A 17,176-nucleotide genomic window follows, 5' to 3' on the forward strand; every position below is an offset into this window, starting at 1 on the left:
AACAAGAGAAAAACAACCAAATTTAATTATATACGTACGTAGGGGAACCTCACATATATGAGAGTCAGAGACCCCACATCATGAGTTGTTCAGAGGGAGACAGGCAAAATGAGGTACAGATGATATCCTGAGCTAAGGAAGGCAGTTCGACACCTGAGGCTTCAGAACTAGAGAAGGACATTCGCAGATCCAATAAAAAACCAGATGTTCAGTAATTAGATATTTGTCACGCCATACAGATAGGTCAAAAGAGGTTATCTCTGATAATAACTCTTATTATGGGCAATACCCCTAATTTCAGTTCTTCTAGGTAGTTGGGGTAAGGGGGGCAGACGTTTCTTTTAAGCCCACAAGATCTCAATTGCCTTTAGTTCAAAAAAATCCACATACCACAAAGGCACATTATTCTAAACCCCTACAGTGGGCTATCAGAATTCTAACTCCTATTCAAATTTCCTCCACCTTTTCTCATTTGTTACATTTAAAGCCTGGCTTTATGAAATATTTAAATGTAGGTCTTTATGTTACATTCATCCTCACCACTGGTGATTTGTTATATATGAGAAACAACTTTAGAATATGTTGTGATTGTCTGTCTGCACGTATTTGTTTATCTATCTAGGATTTCATTTAGTGAATTAATAGAATTTGCTTTTTAAATGCATCCAAATGAAAATATAGTTGCTCAGTTGTTTTTGATTGTTTGTTGCAAAGCTCAATGTAATTATACTAGTAATTATGAATTAATTCCGCCTGAGGTTGAGTATTGCAATTTAGAATTTTTACTTTGAAAACCTGGTGGGGTTTAGTACAAAATCCTATAGGTAGGATATATTGAGTATGTACTGAAATTGCATCAATGATAGAACTTGTCGCATAAATGAATTTACCTCTTGAAATGATTTCTTAGGCTTGAGAGGACAAAGGTGAATGAGTGCAGAAGTATGGACAATACATATTCAAAGTATATTGTGTGCTATGGCTGAAAATGAATTAAACTCCCCCCCACCCAACCTTGGGCTTGTACTGCAGCTAGACCTTAAAAGTCCCTTTCTTATTGTGCTGTCTGCTTTCTCTTATACAGTATATGTATCTTATGTATCTTCAGTTACATATTGCAGTTCTCAATAGGAATGATACATAAACTCCCTAAATGTCTGCTGGCAGTATAATAACTTTTTTTAAAAAAATAAGCAAGGAGTTTGCTTGTACCTCAGGTTTTTCTTTAGGCTAAATCTCAGGTATGGGCTATCTGGAAGGAACTACATTAAAAAAAAACAACGGGAAGAGGTATACTTTTAAATTATTTTACTTAATTCATTCAGTTAATGAAATTAGATAATTTTTTCCCCAAATGACTTCTATTAAGTCGTTTCATTGGTTAGTCAACACTCTGTGTGAGTGTGTGTGGCAGTGGCGGTTTTTCAGGTAAGTACAACAGCCAGATGTTCAATAAGCAGATTCTTAAACCCAATTTTACACCTCAGTACCTTGAATTATTATGCTAAATTGCCACCCAGCATCTACTATACTTTAATAATGATCTATTTAATAAAATCTGTGTTGTTTAGCACATTTTCTTTTCTGTTGTGTGCTTTTCTTCTTCTTTTTCTTTTTCTTCTTAGGGAAATAGTTCTCAAACTACTTCAATATGAGGCATCAACAAATGTAGCAGACAACAAGGGTTATTTCCCTATTCACCTGGCTGCCTGGAAAGGAGATGAGGAAATTGTGAAGATTCTTATTCATCATGGGCCATCGCATTCCCGAGTCAATGAACAGGTGCACTTGTCAAATGTTTGCTCATGCTATACTTTTTCTAGAGTTTTGAGAAGGCAAAGCCACAAGTGAAAACTTAAGTTATTTTAAAATGAGATTAAAAAGTGAATGTGAAAAAATTTGATTACTTCTGTCTTTACCCTGCCAAAGACTTTTCCACTACTGAATTTCCTGAAGGGAAATTTGAAAATTTCTTTGGCATTTGTATACAGTACATAGGCACTAATTTGGGCATTTGTTAAGATATCTGTTAACAAGAAAACCCCACCTAAGGGAAGTAGTTGTGATATTTTTGCCTGCCTTATATAAGCATCGATTTTATAGCTCTTGAATATTTAAAGGTAGAATGGAATTGACATTCATAGTGTGAATTAGAGATTTTCTTAGTAAAATTTTAAATGCTAGGGAAATAATGATAACTATCATTTGTATAGTGCTTTACCATTTACATAGCACCTTCACAGTAAGTGCCTTTTGCAAATCAAAATACAATGTATAGAGTTGCTGGTCACAAATTAAGTTAAAAATTTTCTATACACGTAAATATATACATATGCCTAGAGTAAGTTGAGTAAAACACCAACAGCAGTTGATACCATAGGTAAAGTCATAATATTTGCAAGTGCATAATATTCATATTACTCAAAACAGACATATTAAAAGAGGAAGGCATTGTCAGTATTCTAAATAAATAAGACCACAGATTCCAGAAAGCAGAATAAAGTCTCCTAAAACAGTATGATAACAAACATCTTAGCTCTGCATGCCCCCTACTGTTCCCATTTTGTAAAACAATATTTGAAAACCAGCATGCAGTCCAACAATTGAATTTCAACCATGGCATTAAGCTGCAGGTTGGCAGCTGTCCAATATCAATGCAAGTAGGTTACTCTAGGGCAGGCACATCTAATAAAGTATAATTAGCATATTGTTCAAATAGATACAGACTTTGCAGGCCCTTGGTTGAAATTCAGACTAAAGAGCAAAAAGTAACACTATCACTAGCTATAAACAGCAAAAGGAAGAAAAAAAATTTATTTTTCCAAAATACAATAGGAAGAACTAATCAAGAAAAATGTTTTATTAATTGGAAATGTCTTATTAATACTTATCACAATAAAAATGTCTGTGTTTACAGGTTAAAAATGCAGAATATTTTTATGAGAGTACACATATAAATCTGATCTTAAAAAAAAGGCAGGTATGGCTCAGTGTATCATACTAAAAGGAAATGTATGAGAATGCTGTTCTGTTCTTCAGAAAACCAGAAGTTAAAAGATCATTTGTGGTATGAGCCATCTGGTGGTTATTCTGAATAATTGTCTGAATGCCCCAAAGCAAACCTGAAATAAAATGGAAAAATAATCCAAGGTTAAACAAGAGGATATTAGTTTTTACAAACAAAATATTTTTTAAATGACATGAAAATAAGAAAAAACACACATCTAGAATTCATTTATATTTGAAACTTGACAATTTTAAATGGGGTATGACTGCAATGGTATGTTTTAAAGAGAAGCACTTGTTTTGTGTGATGTTGAACAGTTCAATTAAAATATAAAAAAAGTCTTTCCCAAGGAGATTCTTTTTTCACTTCTATACTTTGTGTTTTGGTTTCTATTTGGTTTCATATTAGGGCACCCGTATGTCTTCATTCTCTTACTTATATGGAAAATAAAATGAAACTTAATTTGGGAGACTTCTCTGTAAATCTTTCATTGTCAAAAATTTACTGATTAGTGGGGGACGCCAGTCAAGATAGCAGACTAGGTGGATGCTGTGCTCTCCTCCTCCCATGACCACATCAAATTTGTAGCTAAATTACAGAGCATTCAACCTGGCGAACCATCTGAGGACTAGCTGAACAGAAGTCCTAAACTAAGCATATAAAGAAAAAGCCACACCTGGCCTGTGTGACTCAGGAGTTGAGCTTTGACCCATGAACCAGGAGGTCAGGGTTTGATTCCCAGTCAGGGCACATGCCTGGCTTGCAGGCTCGATCCCCGATAGGGGGAATGCAGGAGGCAGCCGATTAATGATTCTCTCTCATCATGGATGTTTCTATCTCTCTCTCCCTTTCCCTTCCTCTCGGAAATCAATATATATATATATTTTTAAAGAAGTCCCATTGAGACAGCATCAGTGTACTTAAAAAAAAAAGAATTGACGAACTCATTTGTCTTTTGGAAAGCCAGGCTATTGAAAGTGTGTTATAATTGTTATTAATCTTTCTCATTAACAAATGTCATGGAGGCGCGATGCACAATGCAGATCACACTGAAACACCGACCATCTGGGCCCAGCAGGGCCGCTGACTAACATGGCTAAATCATTTATCACTCTTGGAAATTGGAATAAATAATGTAGGGAAAAGTTAGATTTTTTCCCTATTGAAGTGATAAAAATCAAATGTGATATTTTTGATGTAATCAATGATGCATACTTTTATCAGATATAAAATTCTATTAAGAATACTTATCAAAATAGATAAATCTTAAACATATTTTCAAAGCATCTGAGGTTTTAGATGATGGAGTTTACATTTTGATAAGGAATTGAATTTCTGAAAACGTGCGTTTTATGCGTCTGTGTTAACAGAACAATGAGAATGAAACTGCCCTACACTGTGCAGCTCAGTACGGACACTCTGAAGTCGTGGCCGTTCTCCTGGATGAGCTCACGGATCCCACCATCAGGAACAGCAAGCTGGAAACACCTTTGGACCTGGCGGCGCTTTACGGACGGCTGAGAGTAGTCAAAATGATCATCAGTGCGCACCCTAACTTAATGAGCTGCAACACTCGCAAGCACACTCCACTACACCTCGCCGCACGCAATGGCCACAAAGCAGTCGTTCAGGTGCTTTTGGAAGCAGGAATGGATGTGAGCTGTCAGGTGAGTCTTCTGTTAGCTAGGCTTTAAAAGTGATGGTGCTCTAGTGTTGCATTGAGATGCAGATGTTAAAAGTTATATATAGAGCCTGGCCAGCATGGCTCAGTGGTTGAGTTTCCACCTATGAACCAGGAACAGTTCCATTCTGGTCAGGGCACATACCTGGGTTGCTGGCTGTATCCCCCTTAGGGGGCGTGCAGGATACAGTTGATCAATGATTCTCTCTCATCATTGCTGTTTCTATCTCCCTCTTCCTCTCCTTCCTTTTAGAAATTAAAAAAAAACTAATATAATAAAAGACAAACATGCAAATTGACCATACCTTCACTACGCCTTAAGCCATGCCCACCAGCCAATCAGAGCGACTATATGCAAAGTAACCCAACCAAGATGGCGGCCGGCAGCCACAGAGCTGGAGTGAGCAGGAGGCTTGCTTGCTCCAGTGATGGAGGAAGCCAAGCTTCCCGCCTGCTGCGGCCAGCTCTGAGCTCCACAAAGTTTCAATTATAGAAGGTAAATAAATCTCAGAATAAAAAAAGAAAAAGAAAACATGGAGAGGCTGGGAGCTTCCATCGCCGTGGGGCTTGGCCAGCCTGAAAACGGCCCTCAGCCCCTCACCCAGACAGGCCAGGCACCCCAGTGGGGGCCCCTCACCCTAAAGGGGGTGTGGCCAGCCTGAAAACAGCCATCAGCCCCTCACCCAGACTGGCCAAACCTCCATGGGGTGAGGGTCCCCACTTGGGGGGGGCTTAACTAGCCTGCAAACAGCCATCAGCCCCTCACCCAGGCTGGCCAGGCACCCCAGCGGGACCCCCACCCTGATCCGGGACACCCTTCAGGGCAAACCAGCCGGCCTCCACCCATGCACCAGGCCTCTATTCTATATAATAAAAGGGTAATATGCAAACTGACCCTAACAGCAGAATGACTGGGAATGACTGGTCACTATGACACACACTGACCACCAGGGGGCAGACGCTCAATGCAGGAGCTGCCCCCTGGCGGTCAGTGTGCTCCCACAGGGGGAGCTCTGCTCAACCACAAGCCAGGCTGACGGCTGCCAGTACAGCAGTGGTGGTGGGAGCCTCTCCCGCCTCCTCAGCAGCGCTAAGGATGTCCGACTGCAGCTTATGCCTGCTCCCCACTGGCAAGTGGACATCCCCCGAGGGCTCCCAGGCTGCCAGAGGGATGTCTGACTGCCAGTTTAGGCCCAATCTCCCGGAGGGTGGGCCTAAGCCAGCAGATGGTCATCCCCCGAAACCCTAAGCAACTGTTGAAGGTACAGGCCAGGCTGAGGGACCCCCCTCCCGAGTGAATAAATTTTTGTGCACCGGGCCTCTAGTATATATATAAAACCCTAAGCAACTGTTTGCTATGATGTGCACTGACCACCAGGGGGCAGACGCTCAAAGCAGGAACTGCCCCCTGGTGGCCAGTGTGCTCCCACAGTGGGAGCGCCGCTCTGCTGACCAACGGGCACCAGACACAGGGCTCATGGCTGGCCGCCTCAACTCAGAGACCGCAGTAGAGCAGCAGCCAGCCTACCGAGTAGCGGTGGTGGCAGACGCAGCGGGGCCAGGAGGCGCAGGAGTGGCAGATAGCGTTGGACTGCCTGTTTTGGCCCGATCTCCGCAGGCCACACCGAGGGACCCCACCGGTGCACGAATCCGTGCACGGGCCTCTAGTATGTATATATTTAAAAAAAGAAAAAAACATTATATGTAGAAATCTTACCATTTTTTGATTAGTCAAATTGTCTGCAAGTATTTTTGTAACTACTAAGTTCAAGGCACCCTGTCACACACTTTTGGGAAGTATGTAGAGATATAAGGCATGATCTCTAACTTCATTCTAATTTGAGGGCTATATACATGAAAAATTATTCTTAGATAGCAGTTGTGTGTGGTACCTTAGTAATTGTTTCTTTTGTTCTAGTAACTAGCACACACGGGGAATCCATCAAAGTTGAACGAGTGAATGAATGAAATAAATGCACTTGAACATTTTGAGTATGTACTTTGGGTTTAATATGTCACCACATTTAGAATCCAATTCTCCACAGCTGTCCTGAGGGAATGAGAGCTGTTAACTTCCAGTTAAGATATGAGCAATCAGATTCAAAGATTTAAGAAACTTGCCAAAGGACACATAGCTGATACACCCAGAATGTGAATTTAGACTTAACTGATGAAAGTCCAGGCCTCTTTTCACAACAATGTGCTGTATGTACATAACTAATGAAGGAAAGACCATTGTACCTAAGGCGATCAGAAAAAAGCTTTTTGGAGAAGTGGTTTGAGTTGAGCTTTAAAGGATGGGTAACATTAGGATAGATTTTGTTTCTCCACAAGGAAAGGGTAACCTGCTTTTCTTATCTGTCCCAAGTTACCAAAACTTTTAAAAAACAATTTTATTCTCTTTTTTTGGCTCCCAAGTCAGTGGTAGCATTCTTATCTTTTAGAGACTCTTCTGGTTCCTGTCAGGTTGTGATCTTCTCCCCTGTGTATTAGTAAGCTATTGCTGCATAACAAACTATGCCCAAACTGAATGGCTTCACACAGTAACTGTGTATTTAGCTCATAATTCTGGGGTTGGTGGTTTAGTCTGAGCTCATCTGGGTAGTTCTTCCATCTTGGCAGGGTTCTCTCATTCGTCTGGGGTCAGTAGTAAGTCAGTTAAGTGGCTCTGTGTCAGGGACTGGCTGTATGTTGCCTGGGATAATGGGTGAGACTGGAATGTCGTCTTCTTCTTTTTTTTAAATATATTTTATTGATTTTTTTACAGAGAGGAAGGGAGAGGGAGAGGGATAGAGAGTTAGAAACATTGATGAGAGAGGAGCACCGATCAGCTGCCTCCTGCACACTCCCTACTGAGGATGTGGCTGCAACCAAGGTACATGCCCTTGACCAGAATCGAACCCAGGACCCTTCAGTCCTCAGGCGGATGCTCTATCCACTGAGGCAAACCGGTTAGGGCTGGAATGTCTTCTTTACACTATCTTTCTCTCAAGAAGTGCTGAGCCCAACCAGCTTGGCTCAGTGGTTGAGCATCAATCAGAAGGTCACAGGTTCGATTCCCAGTTAGAGCACATGCCCGGGTTGTAGGCTCAATCTCCAATACCCCTATTCTATCTCTCCCTCTTCCTTCCTTTCTGAAATCAATTATATATATATTTTAAAAGAAAAAAGAGAAGTGCTGATATTACAGAGAATATGTATGAATATATAAAATGACACAATTTTTTAAACCTGTAATCATTCCTAATGCAGCTGTGTTTCTTTTTCTGATTCTTTTTTTTTTCCAGACAGAAAAGGGGAGTGCACTTCATGAAGCAGCTTTGTTTGGAAAGGTGGATGTTGTGAGAGTTCTATTAGAAACAGGTAACTATCATGAGTCCCCATGGAGCTTATTCTACCACATACTATTTTTAAAAAAATATATATTTTATTGATTTTTTACAGAGAGGGAGGGAGACGGATAGTCAGAAACATCGTTGAGAGAGAAACATAGATCAGCTGCCTCCTGCACACCCCCCACTGGGGATGTGCCCGCAACCAAGGTACACGCCCCCGACCGGAATCGAACCTGGGACCCCTCAGTCCGCAGGCCGATGCTCCATCCACTGAGCCAAACCGGTCAGGGCTTAGCACATACTATTTTTTATTTCAGGAGTAAAAGAGAACAATTTATTTATTTTTTACATAATCACCCTTTCTTCTTATCTTCCCTCCAAATTGCAGTTTTATATTCATATCATGCAGAATTGAGCCTCAGTGTTTAGATAAAATTGATATAAATGTGTACCTTCTTTCACTTGGTGGATGTTTTAGTAAAAAGCTCTTGGAAATTAGAATGATGTACATTTAAGTCACAGTAAAATATCCTAGAGCAACTTCCAAAAGGAAAAGGAAATCTCTGCTTTCCACAAGAGGAAGGATCCTGTGAATTTATGACAATTGCTTTGTTTATTAAAGAACAGAATATTTCCCTCGCTTTTCATACTGTGAACTGTGGTAAACAGCAATTAGAGTTCTCTATCCTTAAGGCAAATTCTCCTTCTGGTTTTTTTAATCAACTGAGTTGCTGTTGTTTGTCAGCCGCAGTGATTTAAAGGGGACCTTTTAGAGGGAATGCTTTGAAGGAACAAAGTAGGTTTATTTGTCTTCGTGGGCATGTTGTGATCAAAATGAAATAAAATTGGTACAGAGGAGGGATTATTTCTTTTCAGGATCAAAAGGCATGAGTACCAATTCATACTTGGAAACAATTGATGAGTCTTTTGTGTTATGGGTATATTTTATGCTTTTATTTTCCTCTGTAAAAAAAAATAAAGTGTAAAACATTGGCAAACTATGGCATTTTGATTGTGTTTATGCAAAGTTAAAATTTCATGTACATTGAACTTGACATGTAACACAGTGATATATTAAATGTGTTGAGGCAATCAATTAAATGTGTGCTAGTCACACATCTCTACACAACTGAAAAAATAATAAAATACAATATATAATCTTACTATGATGAACTACCATTTGAGGCCAGATTCTGAAAAGTGGCTCTGTTTGTCTTTAGATGTTTGGAAATTTATAAACTTTTTTTAGGGTGGCAGGAGCTATTTGCTACATTACAGTAAGTTCTTTCATACAATATGTATTTTCGGAATTAAAATAATTCCAACGGTTTTTAATTATGCACTTCAGCAAGTTTGCTCACCATGCAGACAATGAGTGTTGCTAACATTGATTGTAATGTATGAAATATTTGACTTTGGTATTTGGACAAGAGTTCTAAATAATCATACTCTTTCCACTTTCGTGACTATTCAAGTATTTTAAGACTGTTCTTATATTACTCACATGGTACATTAGTATAATTTAAAAATATTTTTATGACACACAGACTATATAAATCACATTCTAAATTAATATTTTCAGCTTGTACCATTTAGTTTACAATTTAAAATAGCTATAATCCTAAAAAAAATTCTTAAGAGTTAATTCATTATCAAGATTATTCCTAATATTTGGTAGCAGTCGACGCCTTCTGTTTTACTAAAATCTTGCATGTGTAGGTGTGCACATGTAACTTTATTAAAAAATGACTTTTTAAACGTGTTTAGTGTGTATATGTTTGAAGTTAGAGCAGTTATATATTAACAGTGTCTTCTGGTCACTCCAATGTTGTATATCTAGTGGGGTTTTCTTTTTCTTTCAGGAATTGATGCCAATATAAAGGATAGCTTAGGGAGAACCGTCTTAGACATTCTGAAAGAACATCCATCTCAGAAATCTCTCCAGATTGCAACACTCCTACAAGGTAAACAGTATGGATGAGTGTGCCTTAAAGTTAAGATTTAATGAAAACCATCCTCGTTTCCCCTGGGGGTTTGAGTTAATGTTTACCTTTGAATGAACTTTTTCTTTGCATTTTTTTTCTAGTAGACTTTTAAACTAAATAAAATTCTTTGTAATGCTTTATTTTGGTTTTTAAGCTACTCAGTGTTTTAAGAAAAGCTCAGATATTTTTTCATGCACTTGATATTAGTCTCTTTTAAACACAGATATTAAATATATAGTTATGAGCTGGAAGGTATAAGATTATACAGTGATGGTAATTAAGTATTATATCACATTTGAGTAATCCTTAAAGAGTTCAGGGATTTCTGTTATTTTGTCTTATTTCTTTAATCTGTGAGGGTAAGTCAGATGTCATTGTTGTGAAGTTCTGAGAGTCTAAGGGACTTGCTCAAACTCGTATATTCTATTCGGAGCGGTAGAGTTGGTATATAAGTGCTGGGTTAACAACAGTAAAATGGTATGTAGATTATTTTCTCCCTAATCCAGTAGTGCCAATAGTTCCATCTTGCCAGCTCTGTTTTTGATAAAGGCCATTTAAATTCTTTCGTAGTTAGTTGCAGTTATTAGGTATACTGAAGGTTTGACAACCTTTTAGGTACTGCTTCTTTGTTTGCAGGATTACATATGTCCCCGTTTGATTGAAAACTTTTATGAAAAATTTAGATTTAGACTGACTGATGTGGCTTGGTAGTTGAGTGTCAACCCATGAACCAGGAGGGCACATGCTAGATCCCCAGTGAGGGGTGTGCAGGAGGCAGGGGATCAATGATTCTCTCTCATCATTGATGTTTCTATGCCTCTCCCTTCCTCTCTCTGAAGTAAATAAAAACAACAACAACAATATTAAAATAATTTAGATTTAAATGCTCTCCCTTTCTGCTTGGTGTTAGGCCTGGCATGTAGCGTGTTCCCCTAAAAACCCAGAGGTTTGTTCTCTCCATTCCAGTCAGCTCAGACACTATTCAGCGGTGATTAGCCCCTATAATTGTTACGGATTGGCTGCAAATGTAATTGAGGCAGGAGGCTGGATGGGTTTCATTGGATTATCAGTTGGGAGGCTGAAAACAGCTTTGTCCTGCAGGGAGATAAGTGAATTACAACCAAGTGAGCAGGAGATATGTAGGGTCAACAAGGGCCAAAGAGGGGTAAGGAGAATAGATACTCTACAGGAGATCATTATGCTCTCTTCTCTCCAAATTTCCAGAACCTCTCACGGAAGTTCAGGCCCCTACAATTTCCTTGTCAATAAAGAAGTTAATTTAAGTCAAGTGCATATAGAGATAAATCAGAGGATACAAGAGTGGCTCTTCATATCAATTCAAATTAAAATCGAGTCGAATCAAAGCTAAAACATCAAAGTAGTACGCAGCATTTTTATAAGTCTTCCCCCTCTAGGTGATTTGTATTTCATGTTGGATTTTTGGCTCTGAGATTAAAAAAACACACAACTGAGGCTTGTGCATAGTGTGTTTTTTTTTTGGAAAAAGCAAAATAAATATACACTAAAAAGGGAGCATGACAGAATTACAGACATTTTTTATAAGATGCTGCATTAGTTCAACTTAAATAAAATGTTATTATAGAGGAATAACTGTTCTTTTAAATGATCATGATTCATTAGGTATGCCAATTTGTGATAGGGTATACGGGGCACCTTTGAATTTTTAAAATTATTGGAAAACTTTAGAATGTGAACACGTTCTATATTCTTTATATTCCTGGATTTCAAGTCACTGGTGCATCTTTTTTTTTTTTTCCCCAGAGAGGAAGGGAGAGGGAGACAGAAACATTAATGAGGAGAGAGAATCATTGATCAGCTGCCTCCTGCACACCCCACACTGGGGATTGAGCCCACAACCCAGGCGTATGCCCTGACTAGGAATCGAACCGTGACCTCCTGGTACATAGGTCGACACTCGACCACTGAGCCACACCGGCTGGGCTCACTGGTGCATCTTAAATCTTAGGAAAAAGTTTGTTATAGCAATAAAGCCAATTGATAGTAGATAAAATTACTATTTGTATCCCCAGGAGAAATTAAATTTTTATAATTATTGCATGAGTCAAAACTTTTAAGCATAGAAGCCTATAGGTTGCTTTCTTTTCCTAGTAGAATGTGCCTAGTAGAATTGCCCTTAGGTAAAAACTCTTTGGATGATATGAGGACATAAGTGGCTGGCAGGAGAGCACAAACTTTCTTAACTAGATTTTTTTTTAAAGGTTTCTTCTGAATAAAGAAATGCAAGTAAAAGATCCCCATAGGGAGGGATCTATTCATTTAATCCTAACCACAAACTGGGAGCCGCATGCTTGGGGGAGATAGCAGATACATTTTGTTTAGATCACATATTTTTAGCTCACACTATTGCCGTTAAAAAAATTGAATTAGCTTTCAACATTTAAAAATCTAGGATTTTAGTTAAAACTCCAGAGCTTTTAACAAATGCAGGCTTTCATTTTCCTTCATTGAAGCCTAATTTTAGGTAGTGTACCTGCTCTCTAGCTACTCATGGTCTGTATGCTCTCTGTTCTTTCATGACACTGGTGCTATTTGTGGACATTTTCCCTACATTGAGGTGCTGTTTTCTTTATGTTCAAAAGTGAGATGTTTTCTTGTCCTATGTCTGTTTGGCTCTGCCACTTATTAGCTGTATGAACATCGCCAAGTTAAAGTCCTTGTCCTCTAGTTGTCATCTTTAAAACTGAGATTGTAATAAATAGTGCCTGAGTTGTAGTTTTGTGAGGATTTAGTTAACTTATATTAAATACTTAGAACATTGCTGGGTACATAGTAAGCAAAATTTTCGTTTTATTTATTTATTTTTTTAAAAACATATTTTATTGATTTTTTACAGAGAGAAAGTGAGAGGGATAGTTAGAAACATGGATGAGAGAGAAACATCGATCAGCTGCCTCCCGCACGCCCCCCACTGGGGATGTGCCCAAAACCAAGGTACATGCCCTTGACTGGAATCGAACCTGGGACCCTTCAGTCCCCAGGCCGATGCTCTATCCACTGAGCCAAACCAGTCAGGGCCAAAATTTTCGTTTTAGCTGCTATTACTAATACGTCTTCATTAAAGTTAGAAAAATGAGAGAGAGATTGAGTGTGGGACATTGCTCCAAGAATGATGAGAAAGAACATTATTTCTTTGTAGAAATAAAGTTTAATATACAATTATGCTTATCTTACTAGATGACAACACCATTTTATCATAAACTTATCCCACTTCATTCATTTATGTGACTTGACTGGTGGTTGTATCCAAATGAATTTGACATTCCTGCTTAGGAATCAAGTCTATTCAAAGCATCTTTCTGAGTTTTAAATTTTTTGGTAGAATACATTTAAGGAAACCACGGATGTTATTGTGTTTTTAACAGGTGAAGTTATTTTTAAGGAAAGAATAGGTTAAGTTTAGTTTTCAGAAAAATGTTCCATAAGTCTCTTCCAAAATATCTTTTTTTGTTCTCATTAAAAGCTTTAAGTTAATAGCTCACCGTAAAGTTCTCTGGGGTTTTTTTGGCTTTATGAAGTTCTTATAAAAACTTAGGATGTATTTAGAATATGAGAAAAGACATGGAAAATGATCACCAGAGGTAAAGCATAAAGTTTAGTTAGAGATTTTAAAATAAATGAATTTAAATATGTAATTTTAATACTTATACACAGAGTATTTAGAAGGCATGGGAAGACCAGCAGTCCTTGAAGCACATGTGCAGGAATGTACAACACAGGAAACACACCTTTCGTCTCCTCTTGAGTCTCCTTCCCAAAAGACCAAAAGTGAGTAGTTAATTATAAATCCTTGAAATGATACTGGACTTTTAGGTACAAATTTGTCCTATCTGTACAAAATTGCTAAGCCTTGTGAAAATTTCAAGTCTAATAAGTTCTACCTTATCCTCCATATTTTATCTGTTTATTCAACCAGCATTTATTGAGCTCCTGCTATTTGTCAGGCCCTACTCTTGGTCCTGAGGTTCAGGGATGAACAAGGTAGAGAGCAGTCCCTCCTGCCATGAAGTTTACATGGAGTGGATATTTCATAGTAGGTTATTTTTTCCTCAAATGCATTTTTAATGCAGAATAAAAATACTGATCTCTGGATTGTAACTACTGGATTTTTTTTCCAGAATAAATTATCAGTATAAAGTGCCATTCTTAGAATGATTAGAAAAATGAATATTTGCATGCAACCTACAAATATCCATGTTTTGACAGATGCTGCATATTATTTACCTGTTTCTTCTGAGTCTTCCCTTAGTATCACATATCATAATTCTAATTTATTAGTTATTTGTTTAAATATGTTCTACTATTTATTTTTTATTAAACCTAGGAAGTAGGCTCCTAGTACCATTTTAAATTTGCTAATGAATTGTCGAATGAATTCTGTCAGTGAAGTATAATGCTGATAAAAGATTGTGGAAGATTAAATGCTGTAATAAATGAAGCTTTAGGAATCGTAACTCCAGATATTTTATGTACCATGTATATGGGAACCTTCAGTACTTACTTCCATTTTGAAAAATAATAATTATAGGCAAAATTGGAATTTCTCATTGTCTTTTAATATTCTTGTACTATTTATAGTTTAGTATCTTATCTTTAGCAGAATAGTTTCTGAGTACTTGATCTTGTTTGCCATATTTTGAGTTCTGTTACCATAACAAGTCATATTTCTATTACCTAACATTAAGTTTTATCAGTGGCCTTTCTTGGAACTTTGAAAAAATTTACTGTCCCCTTAACAGGTGAAACTGTGACTGGAGAATTATCAAAACTCTTGGATGAAATAAAACTCTGTCAAGAAAAGGATTATTCTTTTGAAGACTTGTGCCACACAATATCAGACCACTACTTAGATAATTTGAGCAAGATTTCAGAGGAAGAACTTGGGAAAAATGGAAGCCAGAGTGTAGTAAGTAAGGGGGGCAAGAAGCCAATTCGTCTGTCTTTACCAGTTCAGTGTGTGCCGAAGAGGCATGGGCTTGTGCATTATCTTATCTGCTGACTTGGCCAGTGTCAAATGTCAGGCTACCTATTACTTTTTCCCTCATGTTCATTGGTGTTTTATTCTCACTGCATGTGGAGGGGAAGGGATGCTAGATAAATCACTTGTAGTTTGTGATGATCTCCTTATTGTTAGACATTCGTAGTTTCATAGTTTCTTTGATTATGTCCTTTTAGTTTTATTGGGTGTGAGGATACTGGTTTCCTTTTGTCTTTCTTCCCCATGTTGTCTGTGAACTGAGTCTAACTCCATCTTGAAGAAGAAAGCCAGAGCCCTGTGTGTATGGTCACTCCGCATGTCATTGTAGGAGAGAGACATGGTGGGAAGTTCGAACTCCATGTTTTTATAATCCCAAGGGCTTTGCCTGTAACCTACAAGCTTAGAATCTGAATCATGAGTTACAGATGGTTGCTCAGTTGGATTTTTGTCTTAGCACAACAGCAAGAAAAACTGTGAGAATCAAGCAGTTTAAAATTAAGATTTGCATATCTATTTTGTGTCCTATAGAGGAAGGATTTATAGGGTGCACTGGTATTAAAGGAAATATATTATGATGATACTTTTATAACTTAATTTGTTTTAGTAACATTTTCTTCTAAAGTCAGTGGAGTGGATTGTGTTAAAGGGATGCCATGTGATTTATGAAAACAAAAATAAATAGCTAAGTATCGTGACTGGTATGAGACTATTTACTTCATTTAGTTAGTTAATGTGAGCTGTGACCCTTTCTCAGGTAGCAGCTCCTAGTCTGGAAGGTCCACAGCTGGTTTTACCACATAGCCTGCTTTTGCTTTTGTTTGTTTGTTTTCTGCACTGTCTTTTGTAAAACATCACACTGTTGGCTCCAATAGAAGGTCTTTATGAATGATGATGATTAATTATATATGCACAGAAGTAAATATTTGTTGGTTTTACCAAAAGAAAATAATTTATATTAATGAAATATTTATGATAGTAACCTTAATGGCAGGAGAAAATTCCCTGTTTAAAAATGTAAAAAGGTATATGCTGTCTCCAAATTACAAAGCAATTACATTTCAATATTTCCTTGAAATTGGTTGGAAATGAGACCACATTTTTTTTCTGCATAAACAATCCATGGTGTTTAGGTTTTTATATCTGCCCCTAAAGATTTCTATAAATTTGCTGTTTCTGACCCTCTATGTTTAAACCCACAGACTTTTGGAAAGCTCTCATTTTCTAGACCAGTTCATTTCTTAAACTTTTCTTACCGTATGTACCATAGTAGCAAACAGATTTTGAGCAAACATCCCAAATGCATTTATTTATAAGTTATATATATATCTACTAGTATCCTAAGAATATATGATGTAAATTATGAGTAATATACTACAAAAGAAACTCAAGGGAGGAGGATAAAGAATAAGTGTCAATAGAAGCTCTAGTTTTATTCTTTTACTCAGTGGGTAATCTGTGCCCCCTGGGGTCTGCACACTCTCTTTGGAGACCATGCTCATTCAAATTTGTAGCTTTCAGATAGTGACGGAAGGGGCATCTGGCATGGCTGGGGTGACATAATTTGAGGAAACGATGGCCAGTCCCCCCCCACCCCCCCCGCCCCCTGTAAGCCAAAGACTGTATTGTGATAGTAGCATGAGAGAAATTAATGCTCATAAATTGAAATTAAGTTCTTCAAATTCAAGTTCATACTTTCACATAAGCAATCGCTCTTTGTTTCTGTGACAAACCTTTATATTTTGTTCCTTAAAAATATTGCCATTTTAAATATTAAACTTTACATGAGGCAGAAAAGCAGAAGGAACAGATGAGTAAGAGCAAGGAGTTCTGTTTATTTGGAATAATCCTATCTAATAAAAGACAAAAAGGGTAATTAACCGTACCTCCGCTATGCTTCCCATTGGCTAATCAGGATGATATGCAAATTAACTGCCAAGAAAGATGGCAGTTAACTGCCAACAAAGATGGCGGTTAATTTGCATATGTAGGCACAATGCTGGGAGGCGAAAGGGGAAGGATGGAAGAAGCCGCCTGACAGTGATCGGAAACCCAGGTGGCAGCTAAGAGCCGGGTGGCAGGGCAAAGGCGGCCCTGGGGCTCAGAGGGAAGGAGGCGATGGTGGGGGCCCCGCCCCAGGTGCGGCCAGGCCAT

General features: G+C 38.1%; 1 protein-coding gene across 1 annotated transcript in view; it reads left to right on the plus strand.

The window, feature by feature from the left end:
* ANKS1B (ankyrin repeat and sterile alpha motif domain containing 1B) overlaps positions 1 to 17,176 on the plus strand; it is an 822,202-nt gene that overhangs the window by 121,497 nt on the left and 683,529 nt on the right. The window contains exons 3-8 of the mRNA XM_005882370.2: positions 1,626 to 1,782; positions 4,378 to 4,674; positions 7,976 to 8,051; positions 9,886 to 9,987; positions 13,702 to 13,815; positions 14,787 to 14,953. Coding sequence (XP_005882432.1) covers positions 1,626 to 1,782; positions 4,378 to 4,674; positions 7,976 to 8,051; positions 9,886 to 9,987; positions 13,702 to 13,815; positions 14,787 to 14,953 — 913 coding nt within the window. The remainder of the gene's footprint in view (positions 1 to 1,625; positions 1,783 to 4,377; positions 4,675 to 7,975; positions 8,052 to 9,885; positions 9,988 to 13,701; positions 13,816 to 14,786; positions 14,954 to 17,176) is intronic.

Source organism: Myotis brandtii, unplaced genomic scaffold (assembly GCF_000412655.1).
Source record: "Myotis brandtii unplaced genomic scaffold, ASM41265v1 scaffold708, whole genome shotgun sequence".
NCBI lineage: Eukaryota > Metazoa > Chordata > Mammalia > Chiroptera > Vespertilionidae > Myotis > Myotis brandtii.